General features: G+C 52.5%; 1 protein-coding gene across 4 annotated transcripts in view; it reads right to left on the bottom strand.

The window, feature by feature from the left end:
* Positions 1–17,820, bottom strand: part of AP3B2 (adaptor related protein complex 3 subunit beta 2) — a 34,480-nt gene that overhangs the window by 9,788 nt on the left and 6,872 nt on the right. For all 4 annotated transcript variants that reach the window (XM_045058745.1, XM_023254867.2, XM_019831815.3 and 1 more), the window contains exons 2-14: positions 14,689–14,764; positions 14,484–14,558; positions 14,116–14,211; positions 8,493–8,653; positions 8,150–8,216; positions 7,869–8,051; positions 7,478–7,761; positions 6,963–7,017; positions 6,535–6,606; positions 5,172–5,234; positions 4,660–4,792; positions 4,297–4,406; positions 3,463–3,639 (exon numbers count right to left, since the gene is read on the bottom strand). In XM_045058745.1, the coding sequence (XP_044914680.1) occupies positions 3,463–3,639; positions 4,297–4,406; positions 4,660–4,792; positions 5,172–5,234; positions 6,535–6,606; positions 6,963–7,017; positions 7,478–7,761; positions 7,869–8,051; positions 8,150–8,216; positions 8,493–8,653; positions 14,116–14,211; positions 14,484–14,558; positions 14,689–14,745 (1,533 nt within the window). In that variant the 5' untranslated portion in view covers positions 14,746–14,764. The remainder of the gene's footprint in view (positions 1–3,462; positions 3,640–4,296; positions 4,407–4,659; positions 4,793–5,171; positions 5,235–6,534; positions 6,607–6,962; positions 7,018–7,477; positions 7,762–7,868; positions 8,052–8,149; positions 8,217–8,492; positions 8,654–14,115; positions 14,212–14,483; positions 14,559–14,688; positions 14,765–17,820) is intronic.

Raw genomic sequence — 17,820 nt, 5'->3', positions numbered from 1 at the left:
TCAGCCAGGATGTGCAGGATTTATGGGTGGCTCAAGAGGGCCTGTGAGACACGCTTCAGTGCACCAAGAACAGAACAAGTTTCCTACGACTGGTGGGAATTCTTCCAGGGGAGAATTTTAAGTGAGGAACATGGACTCCCTTTTTTTTTCTTTCTTTTTTGATATTTATTTATTTTGGGGGAGAGTACAAGTGGGGAAGGGGCAGACAGAGGGGGAGAGAGGATCTAAAGCGGGCTCTGCGCTGACAGGCTGACAGCAGCGAGCCTGATGTGGGGCTCGAACTGACGAACCGTGAGATCATGACCTGAGCTGAAGTTGGCCCCTCAACAGGCCTGAGCTACCCAGGTGCCCCACACGGGCTCCTTTTCAAGAACTGATGCCAACATACCTGCTACCTTGTAACCACCTGTTAAATCATACTGGGAAAGCGGCTCTTCAAAAACCTGAACCAAAATACCTCCTGACCTCACATATAAAAACAAGCTCTAGGGGCGCCTGGGTGGCTCAGTTGGTTGAGTGACCGACTCAATCCTACCACCCAAAGGAACTGCATCCAGCCACCAACCAGCTCGGAAGCGAACCGTTCCCTGCAAAGCCCCCAGTGAGAGTCCAGCCTCTACCAAAAGGTCAGCCACAGCCTTCAAAAGACCTAGTGAAGACAGGCCTAGACTCTCGGCCCACAGAAGTCACGAGAAAATAAGCGTGTCGTTCTAAGCCACTAAGTTTATGCTAACTTACTACACAGCAAGAGAAAACTATGATGGATTAAAAAAATACAAAAATAGAAAATAAATCTAGAGGAAATTATATGGGAAGTATTTAATTGACACATGAATGGGGAAACAACTTTGTAAATACGAAGCCATCGGAAACAGAAATGAAAAAATTAACACATTAAAGGAGACACAGATGTGCAACTTCTGGATGACTATATACAGGGACCAGAAATGTTTCCTAAGGCTAAGGAAATAGATTATAAGATTGATGGTGGTCTTTTCTAAGTGGTAGACCTATGGCTAATTTAAACTTTTAATTATTATTTTTCTGGGTTTTCCAAACGTGTTATGATGACCATGCATTACGCTTATGATATTTTTTTAAAAAGTTAACCTTTTTTTTTTAATTCTGCAGAACTTTATCAAAACATTCCATCCACTACAGATTTGAGCCCCCACCAGGCCCCCACCAGGCCTCCTCCCACACATCTCACCTGACATACAAAAAGCAAACTCACGCCCAAAAGAACTCCAGGCAGTTGCCCCCAGGTGCCACACCCCCAGGTGCTATAATGACCACCTTCACATCAAGCCTTCTGTCAGTCCATCTATTATCAGAGCTTTTGTGACCTCTGGCCTGGAACCGGATTATCCGCTGAATCAGAGCGGGGCAGAACTTCATCTTGGCCACGGCCCAGGCCTCAGCCTGGGCCGGGATCTGGTATGCGCTGGGGGTCAGTAAGCTGGGAATGACTGGGATTGCTGTGGCCCGTAGCAGGCCCAGAATGTCACCCATAATACTGGCAGGGGGAAGCATCACCACCGTTTTTGCAAGAACATCCTCCCAGAATGCCAAGGATTCCCTTTTCTCCACCGCGCTGAGAACAGGCTGGGAAGCAAAAATGGAAAAAGGGAGGGTGGGAGAGAGGAGAAAACTCTCTTTATTGAATCCAAGAACCATTCTAAAGGGCCTGTGCCTGGGAGGACCCACCTTCAGATAAAGGGTGCCTGAAGGTCAGTATCCATTTGCCTGAACAGCCTACCCTGGGTGCCCTGTTGGGGCTGGGACCCCTGTGGCCCGTCGAGGAGAAGGGTTCAGCTGAACACACCTGAACTCTCTGTGCCAACCCTGATGACAGTTCTCACTGCTCTGCGTTACGTACTGTTCTCCCTACTTGGCTGTGAGCATTTGGAGGTCAGTAAACATGTCTCGCTGATGGCCACTATCCCAGGACACAGCTCAGTGCCAGGCATATAACTCACAGGTCAGCACTCAGGAAATACACACCAGATAAAGCAATGAAAAGGTGAACACATAGCTAAGAGTGACAACTCGGGGAAACGCCGCGTGGGCCACACCCAGACTCATGAGAACACGCGGACATCACACATCGCCACTCTGGGGCTCAGGATTCCTGCTGGGTCCTCAGCCTAACTGGGTGGCTCCCCGCCCATACGGCTTCATCTTTTCAAATGTTCCTCCCACCTGTTACTTCCTCCCCTCTGAAGAAAGGAGGCACACCAATATTTGTTCAGTGACTGAATGCTTCCCCACAGCCATTTTGCAACCTGCTTCGCCCACGATACTGATGCTGGCAGACTAGGTCCCTCATTGCTCCCATGGGTGACTGGTGCCTATTCCAACTCCTGATGAGTATCCCAGCCCATGATGGCCCTGCCTCCCCAGCTCGAATCCCTGGGCCCACCCTTGTCACCACGGATCAAAGGAAACACTGAAGAAGCACAGGTGCCCCCATCCAAAGACTCCATGGGACGACAAAGAGGCCACCTGCAGGCCAGCAGGGACGTCACAATCTCCAGGGTGTAGCCAAGCTGCTGACCCCAGCCACCTGCGCAGATACTTTGCTCCACAGGTTGCCAAACTTTTTCTAGAAAGGGCAGAGAGTAACTATTTTATGCTTTGTGCACCATATAGACTCTTGCAACTAGTCAACTCTGCTGTTGTAGCACAAAAGCATCCATAGACAATAAATGAGTGAATGAAGATGGCTGTGCCCCAATGAAACTTTATTTACAAACACAGACAGCAGGCTGGATTTGGTCCACGGGCGATATAGTTTGCCAGCCTCCACTTCCCTTAACTGAGTGGGGCAGTGAGTGTGGGAATGGTCTTGGCCCTTGGTGTCTCCAACCCCTGTAAGCTCTGCACGTTACACTTAATTCTTAGGAGAATCTCCTGGGACCATCTCAGGAGTTCACCCAAGAAGCTTCTTATATCCTGATATTCCAGCTTAGTGGAGCCATGCCCTTGGCTATGCAGAGATTTGCCCTCATATCCCTGGCACAGACTGGCCAAACATCACCAAGCTTTGGGAGTAAGGACAGATCACATCTCGTGGAACACATGTTCTCCCACCGGCGCGTGTCATCGCTGGCTCCTCCCTCGCTCCCACTCAGCTGTGGTTCTTTAGGGCCCCATTGTTCCAAAGGCAGCAGGTAGGAACACTCCCACAGGTGGACTGGAGGTCCCCGTAAGAGAGCCTCTTCACCTGTGGCCACCACCCCCACCCAGCCTCTTCACCTGTGGCCACCACCCCCACCCAGCCCTTGAGAGTAGCCGTGGACACGGGGACACTGGTTATCGGGAGAGACCAGACGTTTGCCCTGAACTCTCTCATCAGAAAGAGAGGCTGGAGTTCACACCTACCTGGTGAGGGTCCACTGACTCCTCCCTGGGCCATTTCTGGGGCCCGGCGTGTTTTAGGGGGCATCTCTCAAGCCTTACCTGCTTAGAGTTAGTCAGGTAGAGCTTGGCTGCCAGGTTGATGATCTGCAGCTTGACGATGTCCTCCTCTGCCGTGAAGGACTTGGCCATCTTTCTCAGGACGTCAGGCGCGATCTTGGGGACGTGCTCGCAGTACTCGCCGATGAGCCACAGGATGCTGGCCCGGGCCATGGGCACCTGTGGGTGCGTAAGAGGAGTCAGGACTGGGGTTCGTGTGGAGATGTGGGTGGGCATGTGGCCTGCCAGGGAAATGGCATTCCTCCCGTGTGTGCTGGGCCAGGAACTGCAGGGTTCACACCCCTGTCCCGTGGGACAGATTAGAAGGTGAACGTTTCCTAAGCAGCATCCCCCCCTCTGCCCTGGGGGTTCGCTAGCAAGCGCAGAGCTTCCAAACCCCAAAGTCCGTCCTGGTTTTGTCTAAAAGACCGATTTCCTAGATCCGTTGTACCCTCCGTGCTTTAGTTCCATGCTATTCTTCCCGAACCTCCAAGGAATACCTTATCTTAGTGCTTCAAGTTACTGGTGCAACAGCAACACGCTAGGTTTTTCCAGTGCACCATCGGCCACCCTCGGCCAGAGCTTTGGAGAAAACATGAGCGGCGGTACAGGTCAGGGAGCTCAGCAAGGGACCCTCAAGGGGAAAGCGAATCTTGGGCAACGAGTCAGGGTTGCCTGGTCCCATCTTTTCCCTTTTTCCACCTGCAGGCCCTTTCAGAGCCAGCACGGAAGGTGTGGAAGTTGGTTTCATTAGGGCTAGCGTGTTTCATCGCGGGGTTTTAAAATCATGGGGAGGAGGCCGGGATGGGAGGGCAACACGGGAGGTTCCTCCCTCGCCTGGATGTTGTCCGTGAGCTTTGCCAGGTGCTTGATGATCTCTCCGTGCTGCGCGGGCTGCATCTGCAGCAGCTTCTTAATGACAACCACCGACTCTGCGACCACCAGCTCTGCGGAGCGGGAAGGGAGAGTGTGGGCCCGGGGCGGTCACATGACCACACGCAGGTAGACGGACACCCCTGCAATGCCCCCAGACCCTTGGCTCTCTTCCACAACCCTGTGCACTCCTCTGGTGGCCCTCGGGGACGCAGGAACACTTAAGACACGCATGGAGGTGGACAGAGGGACGAACACGCATTGTGCCTGGACGGATAGGCGCACACCCTCTGGTCATCCAAGTTGGACACGCAGACAAGCACTGACCGTCACGGTTGGACAGCAGCTGCACCAGGCCGTTGAGACAGGTGTCACGGACTCGGCCGATGTTGGTTGCACAGCGTCCAATGGCCTGGATAGTGGCTGCTACAAAGTCCTTGTCCATGCTGCGAATGTACGTCTGTGGGACACCACAACAGAGTGATCCCCAGCAGGCGGTGACCCTCAGTGATTCTGCCGGCTTGCGGGTGACCTTCAGGGAAGCTTGTCACCCCTCATTCAATCACTCATCATGCTAGAAACTAAACTCTGGGAGAGAGAGTGACGCCCTCAGCCACTGTGCGTGTCCCTTAGCCCAGAGCCAGCAGAAGGCTCTGGGAGGGAGCCTAAGACAACACTTTTTCCACTTTGGGCTCATAAGAGAAAGTTGGCCCATCGGGACGATTCTCACTGAGCACAAGGAGCTGCGGGCACCTCTCGTGGACCCTCCGGCAGGCAGGTGGGCCCCAGCCCGACCTGAACTTCCCTAGGACAGTAGGGGTGTTGGGCCCCGGCCCTACCTGGAACTCCCGTAGGACAGTAGGGGTGTTGGTCTCATTGGCCAGGTTGGTCAACACTTCCAGCTGCAGGGAGACAGAAAGCGGGCAGGGTGGCCCGCAGGGTTTCTGTGCCCCCAAACCCCTCATTCCAAACACACTTCACAGACCGGAAAACAATCCCACGGACGGCCCTGCGTCATCCTTAAACTGATGAAGGAGATGACAGACTGGGAAACTTTCCCAAAAGGCAGGAGGACCAGTTTGTCTCTTAAATGAATGCCCTGACAGAGGACGCTTATAGAATGATCCTGTCACCTCTCCACCTCCATGGAAAACAAAGCCTCCTGTTGCTTTTAGGCTAAAGAGCAACGTCCTTACCATGGTCTATAAACCCCTGTGGGATCTGACCGCTGTCCACCTCTGTTTTCACACCACTCTCCCCCTTGCCCTCTATGCCCCAGTCATACTGGCCTCTTGTCAGACCTCTTCCTGCCTAGGGCCTTTGCATATACTGTTTCTTCTGTGGGGAGCAATTCTTGCCATTCCTGCCCCTGCACTTGCATAGACAATTCACATTCATTTCTCAGGCCTCAGCTCAAGCCTTGCTTCCTAGAGGAAAGCTTCCCTGACACAAGACTAGACGCCGTCCTAGTCTATGCTCTGACAGCCCTCTGCACTTCTCTTTCTTACCGTATTTCTCAAGTGGCTTTTTACATTTGTTTTGTGATTGGCTGCTCAGTGTCTCCTTCTCACCCCAACTAGACCGTCAGCTCCCCAAAGACAAGGTGTCTGATGAGTTTGCCACGGCTCGTACCCCTAGATCTAGCTGTAACTGACACAGAGTAGATGTTCAGAGAGTCGCGATTAACTGGTGCTGAATGAAAACTACTCCATAAGAGCAGGCAGAGCCCGAATGGAATGTGGGTATGGGCTTCTGACACTTTTTCTGTGGGTGTATGTTTGCATGAAAGCCTGAGGGGGAAGATGTGTGGGGGCGAGAACACCGTGGGTGGAAGACAAGAGACCGTAGCTAGCAAAGTATGAATTCTGGAATCGGCAGGACTGACTCTGGGGTAGCAACCTCACCTCCTGGGGTCTGCATTTTTATAAAATGGAGAAAATGCACACTTCCTGAGGTTATTATGAAAATCAGGTTACTTCACATATGAAAAGTGGCAGATATCTGTTGGATAACAGGCAAAGGGCAGCTCCCTCCCCCACCCCGGCCCCCATCAGCCCAGCTTCCTGGGCCAATACTCCTGGGTGGAGTGGCCACAGGTTCAGAAATAGGCAGGCCCCAAGGTGGCCACTGTGGATATCCCAGAGGGTCGGTGGGGGCAGGAAGGGGGAGGAAAGGCCGCAGGCACTTCTGTCCATCGCTCACCTTCAGGATCTTGATCTGGGTGGGGTCAGTGGATCTGATGTAGAAGCTCTTCAGGTAGGGCTCAAACATACCCTGTTGTGAGAGAAGCAGCCCCAAGGAGCTCCACCGCAGCCCCAGACTGGGGCTTCTCCAGAGCTACCCCACCTCTCCCGTTCTGGGGCCCAGAATCCTTCCTGCCTCATCGCTGCCCTTCCCACTCCCCTCTCAGATCTGACCAGGACTTTCTTCGCCAGATTTTCCTCCCTCGGCGGCCTTCAGGACCCAGACCCTGCTTCTCCTCCGTGTTTGGGGGTCTCCCGTTTGCATTCTCTCCACAGCGAAGGCACTCCCCATCCTGCCTGTCCCCAATGCCCCCCCCCCCCCACAGCCCTGCACTCGCAGGAGCCACCCCTCGGAATATGCGAGGGCAGACTAGGTCACTTGCTCACCCGGCGCTTGATGGACATGGTGGCCACGTTCTGGAGCACCACGTACTGCACCTCACTACGGAGAGGACAGGAAAGAGGTATCTGGGCCCCTCGACGGGGCCCAGGGGCAGCGAGTGGAGGGAAGAGAGGTGGGCCAAACAGGAGGGCGGGGAGGGCACCGGTCGGAGGAGGGCAAGACTGGGGTCCGTACAGGGTGGAGGGGTGGGGTGAAAGCGCGGGGCGTGATACGCCCAGGGTTTGAGAGAAGCTGGCAGGACCAGCCCACCCATCATGGGCAGGGCGGGGCGAAGTACGTCAGCCCCCGGTGTGGGCGGGGCGGGCTAGCCCACCCACCCCTCCCCGTGTGGGCGGGGCGCGGCCGGGGCGGATCGGCCCACGGTGCGGGTGGGGCTGGGTAGGCCAGCCCACGGTGTGGGCGGGGCGGGGCCGGACTGGTCAGCCCACGGGGTGGGCGGGGCGAGGCCGGGTGAGTCCGCCCACTGTGTCGGAGGGGCGGGGCGGGGCGGGACGCGCACCTGTGGCTGCGCAGCAGTCGCACTAGCGCCTTGGCGATGACGCCCACCTCCGCCTTGGGCGCCAGATGGAAGTAGAGCTGGGCCACCGCCATGACCACGGCGGCGCTGCGGCTCTGCAGCAGCGGCTTCGTGTTGCGCAGCAGCAGCCGGTGGTCGGGGTCCATGACATAGGGCTTGCGGGCGGGCAGCGCAGCGGTGGCCGCCTCCTCCGAGCCCGGGCCCTTGGCCTCGTCCTCTTCCGAGCCGTAGAAGGCTTTCTCCGGGTTCTCCTCCAGCAGAGATTCCTGCAGGCGGAGACAGGGGGAGGGGGTGTCGGGGGCAGTGGAAACCTCCTCCTGGCCGCCCTCCTACGCACGCTGCCACAGCGAGGCCCGGCCCCGGGCCCACTCACGTTCTGGGTGGGGCTCAGGAACTGCGTGCGCGCGTAGCGGGTGAGCATGCTGATGATGACCACCTGCCCCCACTCCTCCACGTCGATGAGCAGGTTACAGAGCTTCCGGTAGTTCTTGTGTATCAGGTCGATGCGCTCGGGGCAGACCTCCTCGAAGGCCATCACCACACTGCCCGCCACCAGCTGGGGAACGGTCGGTGGCAAGAGGGTGAGCCGGAAGGGCAGAGGGTGCTTGCCTCGTCTCCTCTCCACCACCCATCCCTGTGCGCCCATGTACACACCGTGGTCTTGTCGGCCAGAAGTTTCTCAATGACCTCGATCAGCTGGTCCTTCTGGTCCGAATCCAAACTGTGGGAGAAACTGTTAAGAGGGATTTGCCCCCCCCCCACCTCCCACCTTCTTAATATTTGCCCAAACTGTGGTCACCTCCCCTACCCCAACCCTGTTCGTTAAGAAGTGTGAGCTGCCACCACCGCAGTTCTCCATCTCTCTCACTTCCCCAAACCGTCTTCAACCATCTGAGTACAAAAAAGGGGCAATCTGCAAGGCTTGGGAGAGGCCAGGGGTGGGCCCCGGGGTTGGGAAACACTCCCCTGAGGAGCTAGGGGCGCGGCTGGGGCGTACCTGTAGAGTTTAGGGATGGCGTGAGCAGCTGTTTTCCGTACATAGGGTGACATGTCCGATGCAGCTTCCTTGATGGCCAGCATCATGATGGGCACAATGATGGGCACCCGGATGCTAGACAGGACGCGGAGGGCACTGGCCCGAATCAGCTGGTTGGGGTCCTAAGGGCAGAGGTGGAGGCAGAGCCATGAGAGGGCACAGTGGCCTGATGGAAAGGCCACGCCCGTGGAACTCACTGTCCCTAGCTACCTACCACCCGTTCTTGCCTCCCTGACTCCCTGAGTGATGTGCCCCTGCTAGGTACCCGGGGTGGGAGGGGGGTACTACTTGAGGGAACTGTTGGCCCCTGTTGCAGACATCTGACGCCCCAACAGTTAGGGCGATGGGTTGCTTCACTTTCGGGAAGGGTAAGAATCTTTCAGAATACCTAAAGTTCCTGAAACACCTCCTGGTCCCTGCGTGGGGGTGGGGGTGGGGGTGGGGCGGTCTTTGTGCTGATGCGAGAGCTGACTGCCAGCAAATGCAAGCTGGCCTGCCTTCCAAAGAGTTGGTTAACACTCCCTTCTCCCAGCAACCTCCCAAAAGTTGATCTTCTTCCTCTTCCTCCAGTGTTTAAAACAGAATAGGTGTGTAGGCCCCTTCTCTTTGTTCCTATGCTTCCAATCCACACCTGAGAAGAGCATTAGACACAGTGTATTGTAATCGTGCACGAGGGGCAGCAGTAGCTGTAAATTGCTGTGAATCTTTTTTTTTATTAAAAAAATTTGTTTAATGTTTATTTATTTTTGAGAGAGAGAGAGAGACAGAGACAGAGCATGAGCAGGGGAGGGGCAGAGAGAGAGGGAGACAGAATCCGAAGCAGGCTCCAGGCTCCGAGCTGTCAGCACAGAGCCCGACGCGGGGCTTGAACCCACAAGCCTCGAGATCGTGAACTTTAGTCGGAGCTTAACCACCTGAGCCCCCCAAGGCGCCCCTGCTGTGAATCTCACAGAATGCTGGGCAAGGGGAGAGGTAACTGGACACTAAAGAGCAGACACTTCACTGATGTTCTAAAATGGAGAAGGAGAAGATCCACAAAACGACAGGGGAAGATGATGGTAACCCCTGTCAAAATTCTACAGTTGATTTTTAAACACATGCTTTAGAAGCACGTATTTAAAAGGCAGGAGTCTGTATTTTCTCAGAGTCAAATCATACCATATCCACTGCTATAACCTGTATTTCTTTTTCTCCCCCCTTTTATTTGGAAGTGATTATGGATTCACAGGAGGCTACTAGAAAAAATTCTTTTTTCCTTTTTGATAGGGTAACTGGGCTGGTCGATATTAACACTGTGTATGTCGATTTCAGCAAGGCACTGGGGGGAGCCTCCTAGCATTGCCTAGATTGCCATTTTGATGCAGGCCTTGTGTTTTACTTAATATATAATCATTTTAAGAGCAGAATTCATATCTATTTTGTCTCTGTATCACCACAGCCCTTTACACATGAAAGGGGTTAAGAAATTTTTCTGCTATTGAATAAGATCCTTTCTAACAAGATAAGAAAGTGCCAGCTGACTGTAATAATTAGATGGATCCACAACTTGGTAAAACGTTGTGCTTGGGGAAGGTTGATTAACAGATCGGTGTCAACCTGGAAACATGATATGCCAGGGGACTCACAATCTGATGCCCTGGTCTGTACCATCTATCAACATGTTGGAAGACACAAAATCAGGAGGACAAAATTAAGATTTAGAATCGCCCCGAATTGGATGTTATGCTAAACCAATAAAATGAAATATAATAGGGCTTCATAAGGGATTCCGGGGACCAACTGCATAAAGACAGGATGTAGGGAGACCTAGATTATCTGGCTGCTCACTGGAGGTTTGTCTGAATTGAGCCAACCACATTAGTGGGCTGCTAAGAAAACAGTCTCAGACTGGCTTGATTAAAAGAAGGGGGAAAACTGGAGGGAAATGAATGGTTCTAATGTGCAGGAGAGCCCCAAATCATTAACAACAACAGAAAGGAAATGAGTTTTGGAGGAACACATCTACCATATGATACCATTTACAAAACAATATTGTATATTATTTACAAATGTGTAAATAAGCCATAAAAGAATAAATACATGCACATGAATTATAAACAGAAGATACACAGGGGGCTTTGGCTGTTGATAAATGTTTCATTTCTTATGCTGGGTATACAGATATTCACTTTATTATTCTTTGTGCCTTTTGTGAGTCTGAAATAAATTTAAAAAAATTATAGCTCTGGAGGTTTTGACACGATATAATGCTTAAAAAAAAGTTGTAGTGTCTAAAAATGGGGCGAGTTGCCTTATGAAGGGGTGACGTCTCTATCACTAGAGATGATCTGTCAGAGGGTCATGTTCTAGAGCAAAGGTTGGCATACTACAGCCCTCAGGCCAAATCTGTCTTCTGCCTTTTTTTAAAAATAAAGACTCATTGGAAGCTGGCCATGCCCACTCATTTATGGCTTCTTACACACTTCAAGGGCAAAGTTGAGTGTTGCAAGATTGAGGCTGTATGGCCCTAAAAAGTCTACATTACTCTCTGGCAGGATACAGAAAAAGTTTGCTGACCACTGTTCTAGAAAAATCATTTCATTGAATGGGCTCAGTGGGCACAAGCAGAGGAGGAAGAGAGCACGAGCAGGGGAGGAACAGAGAGGGCGACACAAAATCCGAAGCAGGCTCCAGGCTCCAAGCTGTCACCACAGAGCCCGACGTGGGGCTTGAACCCACGGACCATGAGATCATGACCTGAGCCGAAGTCGGACGCTTAATGGGCTGAGCCACCCAGGTGCCCCTCTGGTTTTCTCAAAGGGGAAATTCAGGGGCAGACTGTAGAAACTACAGCTAAATGTAAAACCTGTGCCAAAAATTCCAGAATGGGGGGCTCCTGAGTGGCTCAGTTGGTTGAGCATCCGACTTCAGCTCAGGTCATGATCTCGTAGTTTGTGGGTTCGAGCCCCACATCAGGCTCTGTGCTGACGGCTCAGAGCCTGCAGCCTGTTTCAGATTCTGTGTCTCCCTCTCTCTCTACCATTCCCTTGCTCATGCTCTCTCTCTGTCTCAAAAATAAATAAACATTAAAAAAAATTTTTTTTTAATTCCAGAATGGTTCTTCCAAAATGATTTAACCCTGATTCAAACCAAAAGATTACTTGCCAATCTAGACAGATCAATGGATTGATCCCGTGGTTTTGACTTTAAAAGTTAACATAGCACCACGTGTGGTCTAAAGAGACCCCGGTATTGCCGAATGAATGATGGGTATATTCAAGTGCCTGCGCTTCCTACCCCACCTCAGAGAAGCAGACCTTGTCGGCCTCTCCTGCTCGCCATATAGCAAGCATAGTGACCCAGGGGGGCAGTCAATCCTCCCCCCTGCTCAGCAACCCACAGAACCAGCTGGACATGAAAAGCTGAGCTGGACCTTTCAGAGACACTCTCAAAGGAATGTGAACCAAATATGTGGAGAGTCTAGGGAGGGGAGTTAGTGGTTGACATCTGACATCTGGCAGTGATATTGGCTTCTGTATCCTTGACATATACAGACCAGAAGGGCACACAGCGGAGACCATCAAGCATACGTTTAATATGCAAAACAAAAGGTGAGGATATTCAGCTGAAATAGTGAGAAGGGATTCAGCCCCCACTCTATTCTAAAGGACTTGAGGGGCGCCTGGGTGGCTCAGTCGGTTAAGCGTCCAATCTCGGTTTCGGCTCAGGTCATGATCTCACAATTTGGTGAGTTCGAGCCCCACATCAGGCTCTGTGCTGACAGGGCAGAGCCTGCTTCGGATTCTGTCTCTCCCTCTTTCTCTGCCCCTCCCCCACTCACGCTGTCTCTGTCTCTCTCAAAAGAAATCTATAAACTTAAAAAAAAAAAAAAAGATTTAAAGGACTTAAATCTTCCTGCCCCTTCCCTTAAGTGATTTCAATTTCGACATGCTCCAAAAAGCCTTTCAGTACAACAGACTGACAACAGTCTTTCAAAGTGGGTGTTTTGCAGACACTGGGGCATCTAACACAAGTCAGCTACTTCTGGTGCCAAACGGAAGACTCATCACCTGTTTCAACTCTAGAGGAATAATCCGCTGTACTGAACTCACTGAAAACGGGCAGCCGGGTGTTATGGCGTCTGCGCTGACCTTCGAACCCAACCTCTCCCGCAGGGTGAATCTTGGTGTCTTCCTCTCCACAGAGCTCATTTGTTTTCAGTAAACCCTTCTGTCCTCCCCAAGTTCCAAAGTCATCGTTCTCCACAGAAACCCAGACTTGGTGAACCTCCTAGTGCCAAGGCTGTGACACACGGAGGTGAGGAACCCAGGTCAGTTGTCCCCTGCCCAGAACCCTGTCTGAAGGACGTCGACTTCTGCCCGGTTGTGGACCACGATTCCTTCACACCAACGGGGGCAAGACCCAGGGCTCTCTGCTCTCAGGGACGCAAGTGGTTTATGTTTGAGGCGGCCATTATCACAGGCTCCTCAGAGGAGGAGAGACACGGTCTCTGGGCAGCCACCTCATCTCTCAAGCCCCTTCTGAGCTGGCCTCCACCCTCTGGGGGTCCCACTAATGAGGGAGCCAAAGGCAAGCTGAGAGCAAAGCACGAGCTAGAGCTAGCCATCCCCCCTCCCCACCAGGTGGGACACGTGTGACACTCCTCAGACACTCCTGGCTGCCCGAGGACACAGGAAAGGGAAAAACAAATAGCTAACTGATGGCGATCACGGTCCCGCGGGACGTGGGTCTCCATCAGTCTGCAACTGTCTTAATGATTTATAAGAAAAAAGGGCAGTCTCCAGAATCCTATAGACTCAATTTCCTGGAGCCCTAACATCACCCTCCCCTCCATGGTGATGGGGGAAACAAAGACAAGAAGAAAATGTAGATTAAAATTAAATTAATTTTTTTTTGAGAGAGAAAGAGAGAGAAGCAGGCCTCTGTTTCTACCCAAAGTGGGGCTCGTGTTCAACCGATGCGGGGCTCGAACTCCCGGAACCGTGAGGTCATGCCCTGAACAGAAATCATATGCTTGCCGGACTGAGCCACCCAGGAGCCCCAATAAAATTACATTTCTTTACAACCTGCAGCCCACTGACAAATACTCGAGGCAGGCAGAGTAGAACATTCCTGCAGGAACTCCCTTCTGTCTTAATGTGAATGCTTTGCTAGAGGGAAAAATAACTTCAGCTCAACAATAGCAAGGCCTCCAGTATCTGAAGAGTCCTCTTTAGCATAGGAAAGTCCGTTTGGAAACCTCCCTCTTTCCTTAACAAACCCCCCCAACTTCTTCGTATGTAACCAGTGTCTCCTCACAGCCCCAGTGCAGCTCTTTCTGCCCACGAGTCCTGTCCCCGTGTGTTCATAAAATCACCGTTTTGCACCAAAGACGTCTCAAGAGTTCCTTCCTGGCCGTTGGCTTGGACCACCCACCCCCAACACTTAACACCACAGCAGCACCGGTCCTCTTGTCTGACTCTGACCCTCCCAAGTCTAGGCGGACAGGAAAGGGCCTCCAAGACCGTCCCCCACGCACAGGCCTCTCCCTGGGCTGCCCCTCCAACGTGGCGCCCGCGAGACCCGGCCCGGGGGGCGAACTGACCTTCAGGCCGCGCTGGAAGGTGGAGATAGACAGCAGGGCCAGATCTTGTTGTTCTTCGGCGTAGCGCACCAGGTACACGTAGACCAGCTTCTTCACCTGGGAGCAGAAGGGCTTCTCAGCAGGACTGCCGCCCCCACCCAATGAGACGTCACCGCCTGGCCAGCTGAGGTCCCGAGTGCGCCCCAGGGTCCTTCACTAGGATCTACGTCTGCTTGGGGGACGCAGAAACAGGGTCTTCTCCTGAGCCGAGGGCATCCCGAGCAAGTCGGGCCCCCGGGGGCCGGATGGTGCCTTTCCTCACCCCAACCGGCTGGCGCTTACTCCCGGTGGGGGTGGGCACGTGAGCCCCCTCACCCCGCGCTGCCTACCTCTATGTTCTTACAGGCCACGTTCTTCACCACGGCGGGAAACAGGTCGGAGGCGTTCTTTCCCCTGGCGATCATCTGAGGGGGGGGTCGCAGTAGGGGGAGAAGGGAGGAGGCCCACACTTATTAGGAGAAGGTCCATCGGGAGCCAAGAAGGGCTGCTCTTCGACCCCTCCCGCAGACCAGGAAGGCCCCTTCCCCCACTCACAGCCACAATCGTCTTCATGGCCTCCAGCTTGAGGGAATCTTTGTTGGTGTCCAGCATCTCCTTCAGGTCATCATGCCTGGGGGTGGGGAAGGCACAGGGGGTCAGCGGAGGGTACGAGGGTGGGGCTGGGGTATCCACCGGGAGGATACAGGCAGAAAGAAGGGACACGGGCAGGGGACTTGGGGTCAGGAGAAACGCGGGCCAGCCTGTGGTATGGGTTGAACTGGGTCCTCCTCAAAAAAGATATATCGAAGTCCTAACCGCTAGGACTCCAGAATGTGACCCTATTTGGAAATAGGGTCGCTGCAGTTGTAATTCGTTAGGATGACGTCACACTGGGGTAGGGAGGGCCCCTAATCCCGTCTGTCGGGTGTTCTGGTAAGAAGACAGCCACGTGAAGAGACAGAGACGCAGGGAGAATGCCACGTGAAGACGGAGCATTGGAGTGATCCATGAAAGATTGCCAGGAAACTACCAGAAGCTAGGAAGGGGCGAGGAAGGATCCTCCTACAGGTTTCAGAGGGAGCACGGCCCTGCAGGCACCTTAATTTCGGACTTCCGGCCTCCAGATCTGTGAGACCGTAAAGTTTTGTTGTTCTAAACCATGCACTTGGCAATACTTCGTTACAGCAGGCCCTAGGACACCCATACAGCCAGTGACCCAGAGCCAGAAGACAAGAGGAAGGGTTCGGGGTGGGAAAGGTGTGGACTCCGCCCAGAGAAGGGCCAGTTGGGTAGATGGGAAGGATCTGGAGCCAGTGCAAAGGAGGCGGTGTCAGAACAACAGCAGGATGCCCTTGTCCTTGCCCCACGAGTGTGTTCCCAGGCCCCGACTCCAGGACCGGACTGGACGGGTCCCGGTCACTCCAGAATCTGTTGAGATGGCCTCCCAACAAAAGCCAGACCCGTCACTTAACATTCAACAGTGATTACAGGAAGTGAAAAAAACCCTAATGGGAGAAATAAATGAAGATCTGAACAAATGTCCCCTTGCACGTGGCTGAAGGGAATACAGGTAATCCTCAGGCCAATACACAAATTTCATGCAATGTCCATTGAAATTTCAGTGAAGGCACTTGGTCAAACCTCCTCAAATGGCAGCAAAAACCCCAAAGAATAGTTTGGGGAAAGAAGAGAACAAGGCCACAGTGACAGACAACACACCCTCCTGAAATTCAAGATACAAAACAACATGACAGTGACCAAAAGCCCCGTGGTACCAGGTTAAAAGATAGAAAGTCAAAGGTCATAGGGGACAAGTTCACAAATGGATCTAAATGGATACATTAGGAACAAGAACTCACCAATGGAAGGGAGAACCATTTTTTCCTGTAAATAAACACCGCTGGGACAACTGCTATGCAGCAAAGATTTTAACTTGTACATGCATCTCACACCTAAATAAACCCTGCACCGGTTATTTTTTTTTAATGTTTATTTATTTTTGAGAGAGAGAGAGAGAGAGAGAGAGAGAGAGAGAGAGAGAGAGAGAACGAGTGGGGGAGGGGCAGAGAGAGAGGGAGACTCAGAATCCGAAGCAGGCTCCAGGCTCTGAGCTGTCAGCACACAGCCCGACGTGGGGCTCGAACCCACAAACTGTGAGATCATGACCTGAGCTGAAGTTGGACACTTAACCGACTGAGCCCCCAAGCACCCTGTTTAGTGACATTATTTTTAAATATATAAGTTATAAAGGGGAAATTTTTACATTCAAGTTCATAAAGTTATCAGTAACCAGATGGCTGGGTTCAACTTTATTTTAACTTTGGTATATAAAACTAAAAAAAATAAAATAAAATAAAAATGAAAGCAAATAAGGCGACTGTACTTGTTCCCTAGGGCTGCCGTAACAAAGTACCACAGACTGGAAGGCTTAAACGACCTATATTATTTTCGCACAATTTTGGAGACTAGAAGTCGAGGCGGTGTCAGGAAGCATGGTTTCTTCCGAGGCCTCTCTCCTGGCCTCACCGATGACTGTCTTCCTGTATCTTAAAATTTGTTTTAAATGCTTATTCATTTTTGAGAGAGAGACAGAGACAGAGCACCAGCAGGGGAGGGGCAAGGGGGGGGGGGACACAGAACCTAAAGCAGGTTGCAGGCCCTGAGCTGTCAGCACAGAGCCCGACCGGGGGCTCGAACTCACAGACCGTGAGATCATGACGGGAGCTGAAGTCAGACGCTCAACCGACTGAGCCACCCAGGCACCCCTAGCTTCCTGTATCTTCACATGGTCTCCCCTCCAGGTGTCCCCGTGTCCGAATTTCCTCTTCTTACAAGGACACCAGATTGGATTAGGATTGGGGCCCACCCTAATGACTTCATTTTAACATAACCACCGCTTTAAAGACCCCTACTCAAAATAGTCACATTCTGAAGCAGTGGGGGTTAGGACTTCAACATAGGAACTTGAAGGGGACACAATCCAGCCTATAATAGCAACAGAGAGGACATTATTTGGGATGTGGCAAATACAAGTTCAATATTCAAAATTAAGTACTGCTATTGATTTAAGATCTGTTTCTAGCACTCGCTGTCAGGGCTGCTGCAAGCACATCCACCATCTGCTTGTCCCTCCAGGTGGACACAGCCCTGAGCTGTTGCTCCCCATTCAATGAGCGGAGTACAGTCTGCTATTCCTCGGCCAGGTGCCCTTGTGCAATGAACAACCTGCCCAACCATACTCAGAGGTGCAGGGGCTGGTGGTCAAAGAAGTGAACAGAGAACTGTGAATGAGCCCATGGAAAAATGTGTCTATCCGCAGCCCAGAGAGCTGTGGGACAAGGGATACACTCATGTGTTGCCAAGACAGTTCCAAAATATGGTGAGCAGCTGTGTGTGCAGTCCTGCACGGTTCTCCCATTTCCCAGATGATACTCGGATAACCCACAACTTTTGGCCCAGGCAGGAGAACCCAGTCTAGAAAGGTATCACTGACAGTAGAAATTGAAAAGCAGTGAAACATTTAGGGGCGCCCGGGTGGCTCTGTCGGTTAAGCGCCCAAATTTGGCTCAGGTCATGATCTCACAGTTTGTGGGTTCGAGCCCCACGTCGGGCTCTGTGCTGACAGCTCGGAGCCTGGAGCCCGCTTTGGATTCTGAGTCTCCCTCTCTCTCTGCCCCTCCCCCACTC

This window comes from Felis catus, chromosome B3, assembly GCF_018350175.1.
Source record: "Felis catus isolate Fca126 chromosome B3, F.catus_Fca126_mat1.0, whole genome shotgun sequence".
NCBI classification, from domain to species: domain Eukaryota; kingdom Metazoa; phylum Chordata; class Mammalia; order Carnivora; family Felidae; genus Felis; species Felis catus.
The sequence above is the reverse complement of the archived record's forward strand: the minus strand, read 5'-3'. Positions and strand labels throughout refer to the sequence as shown.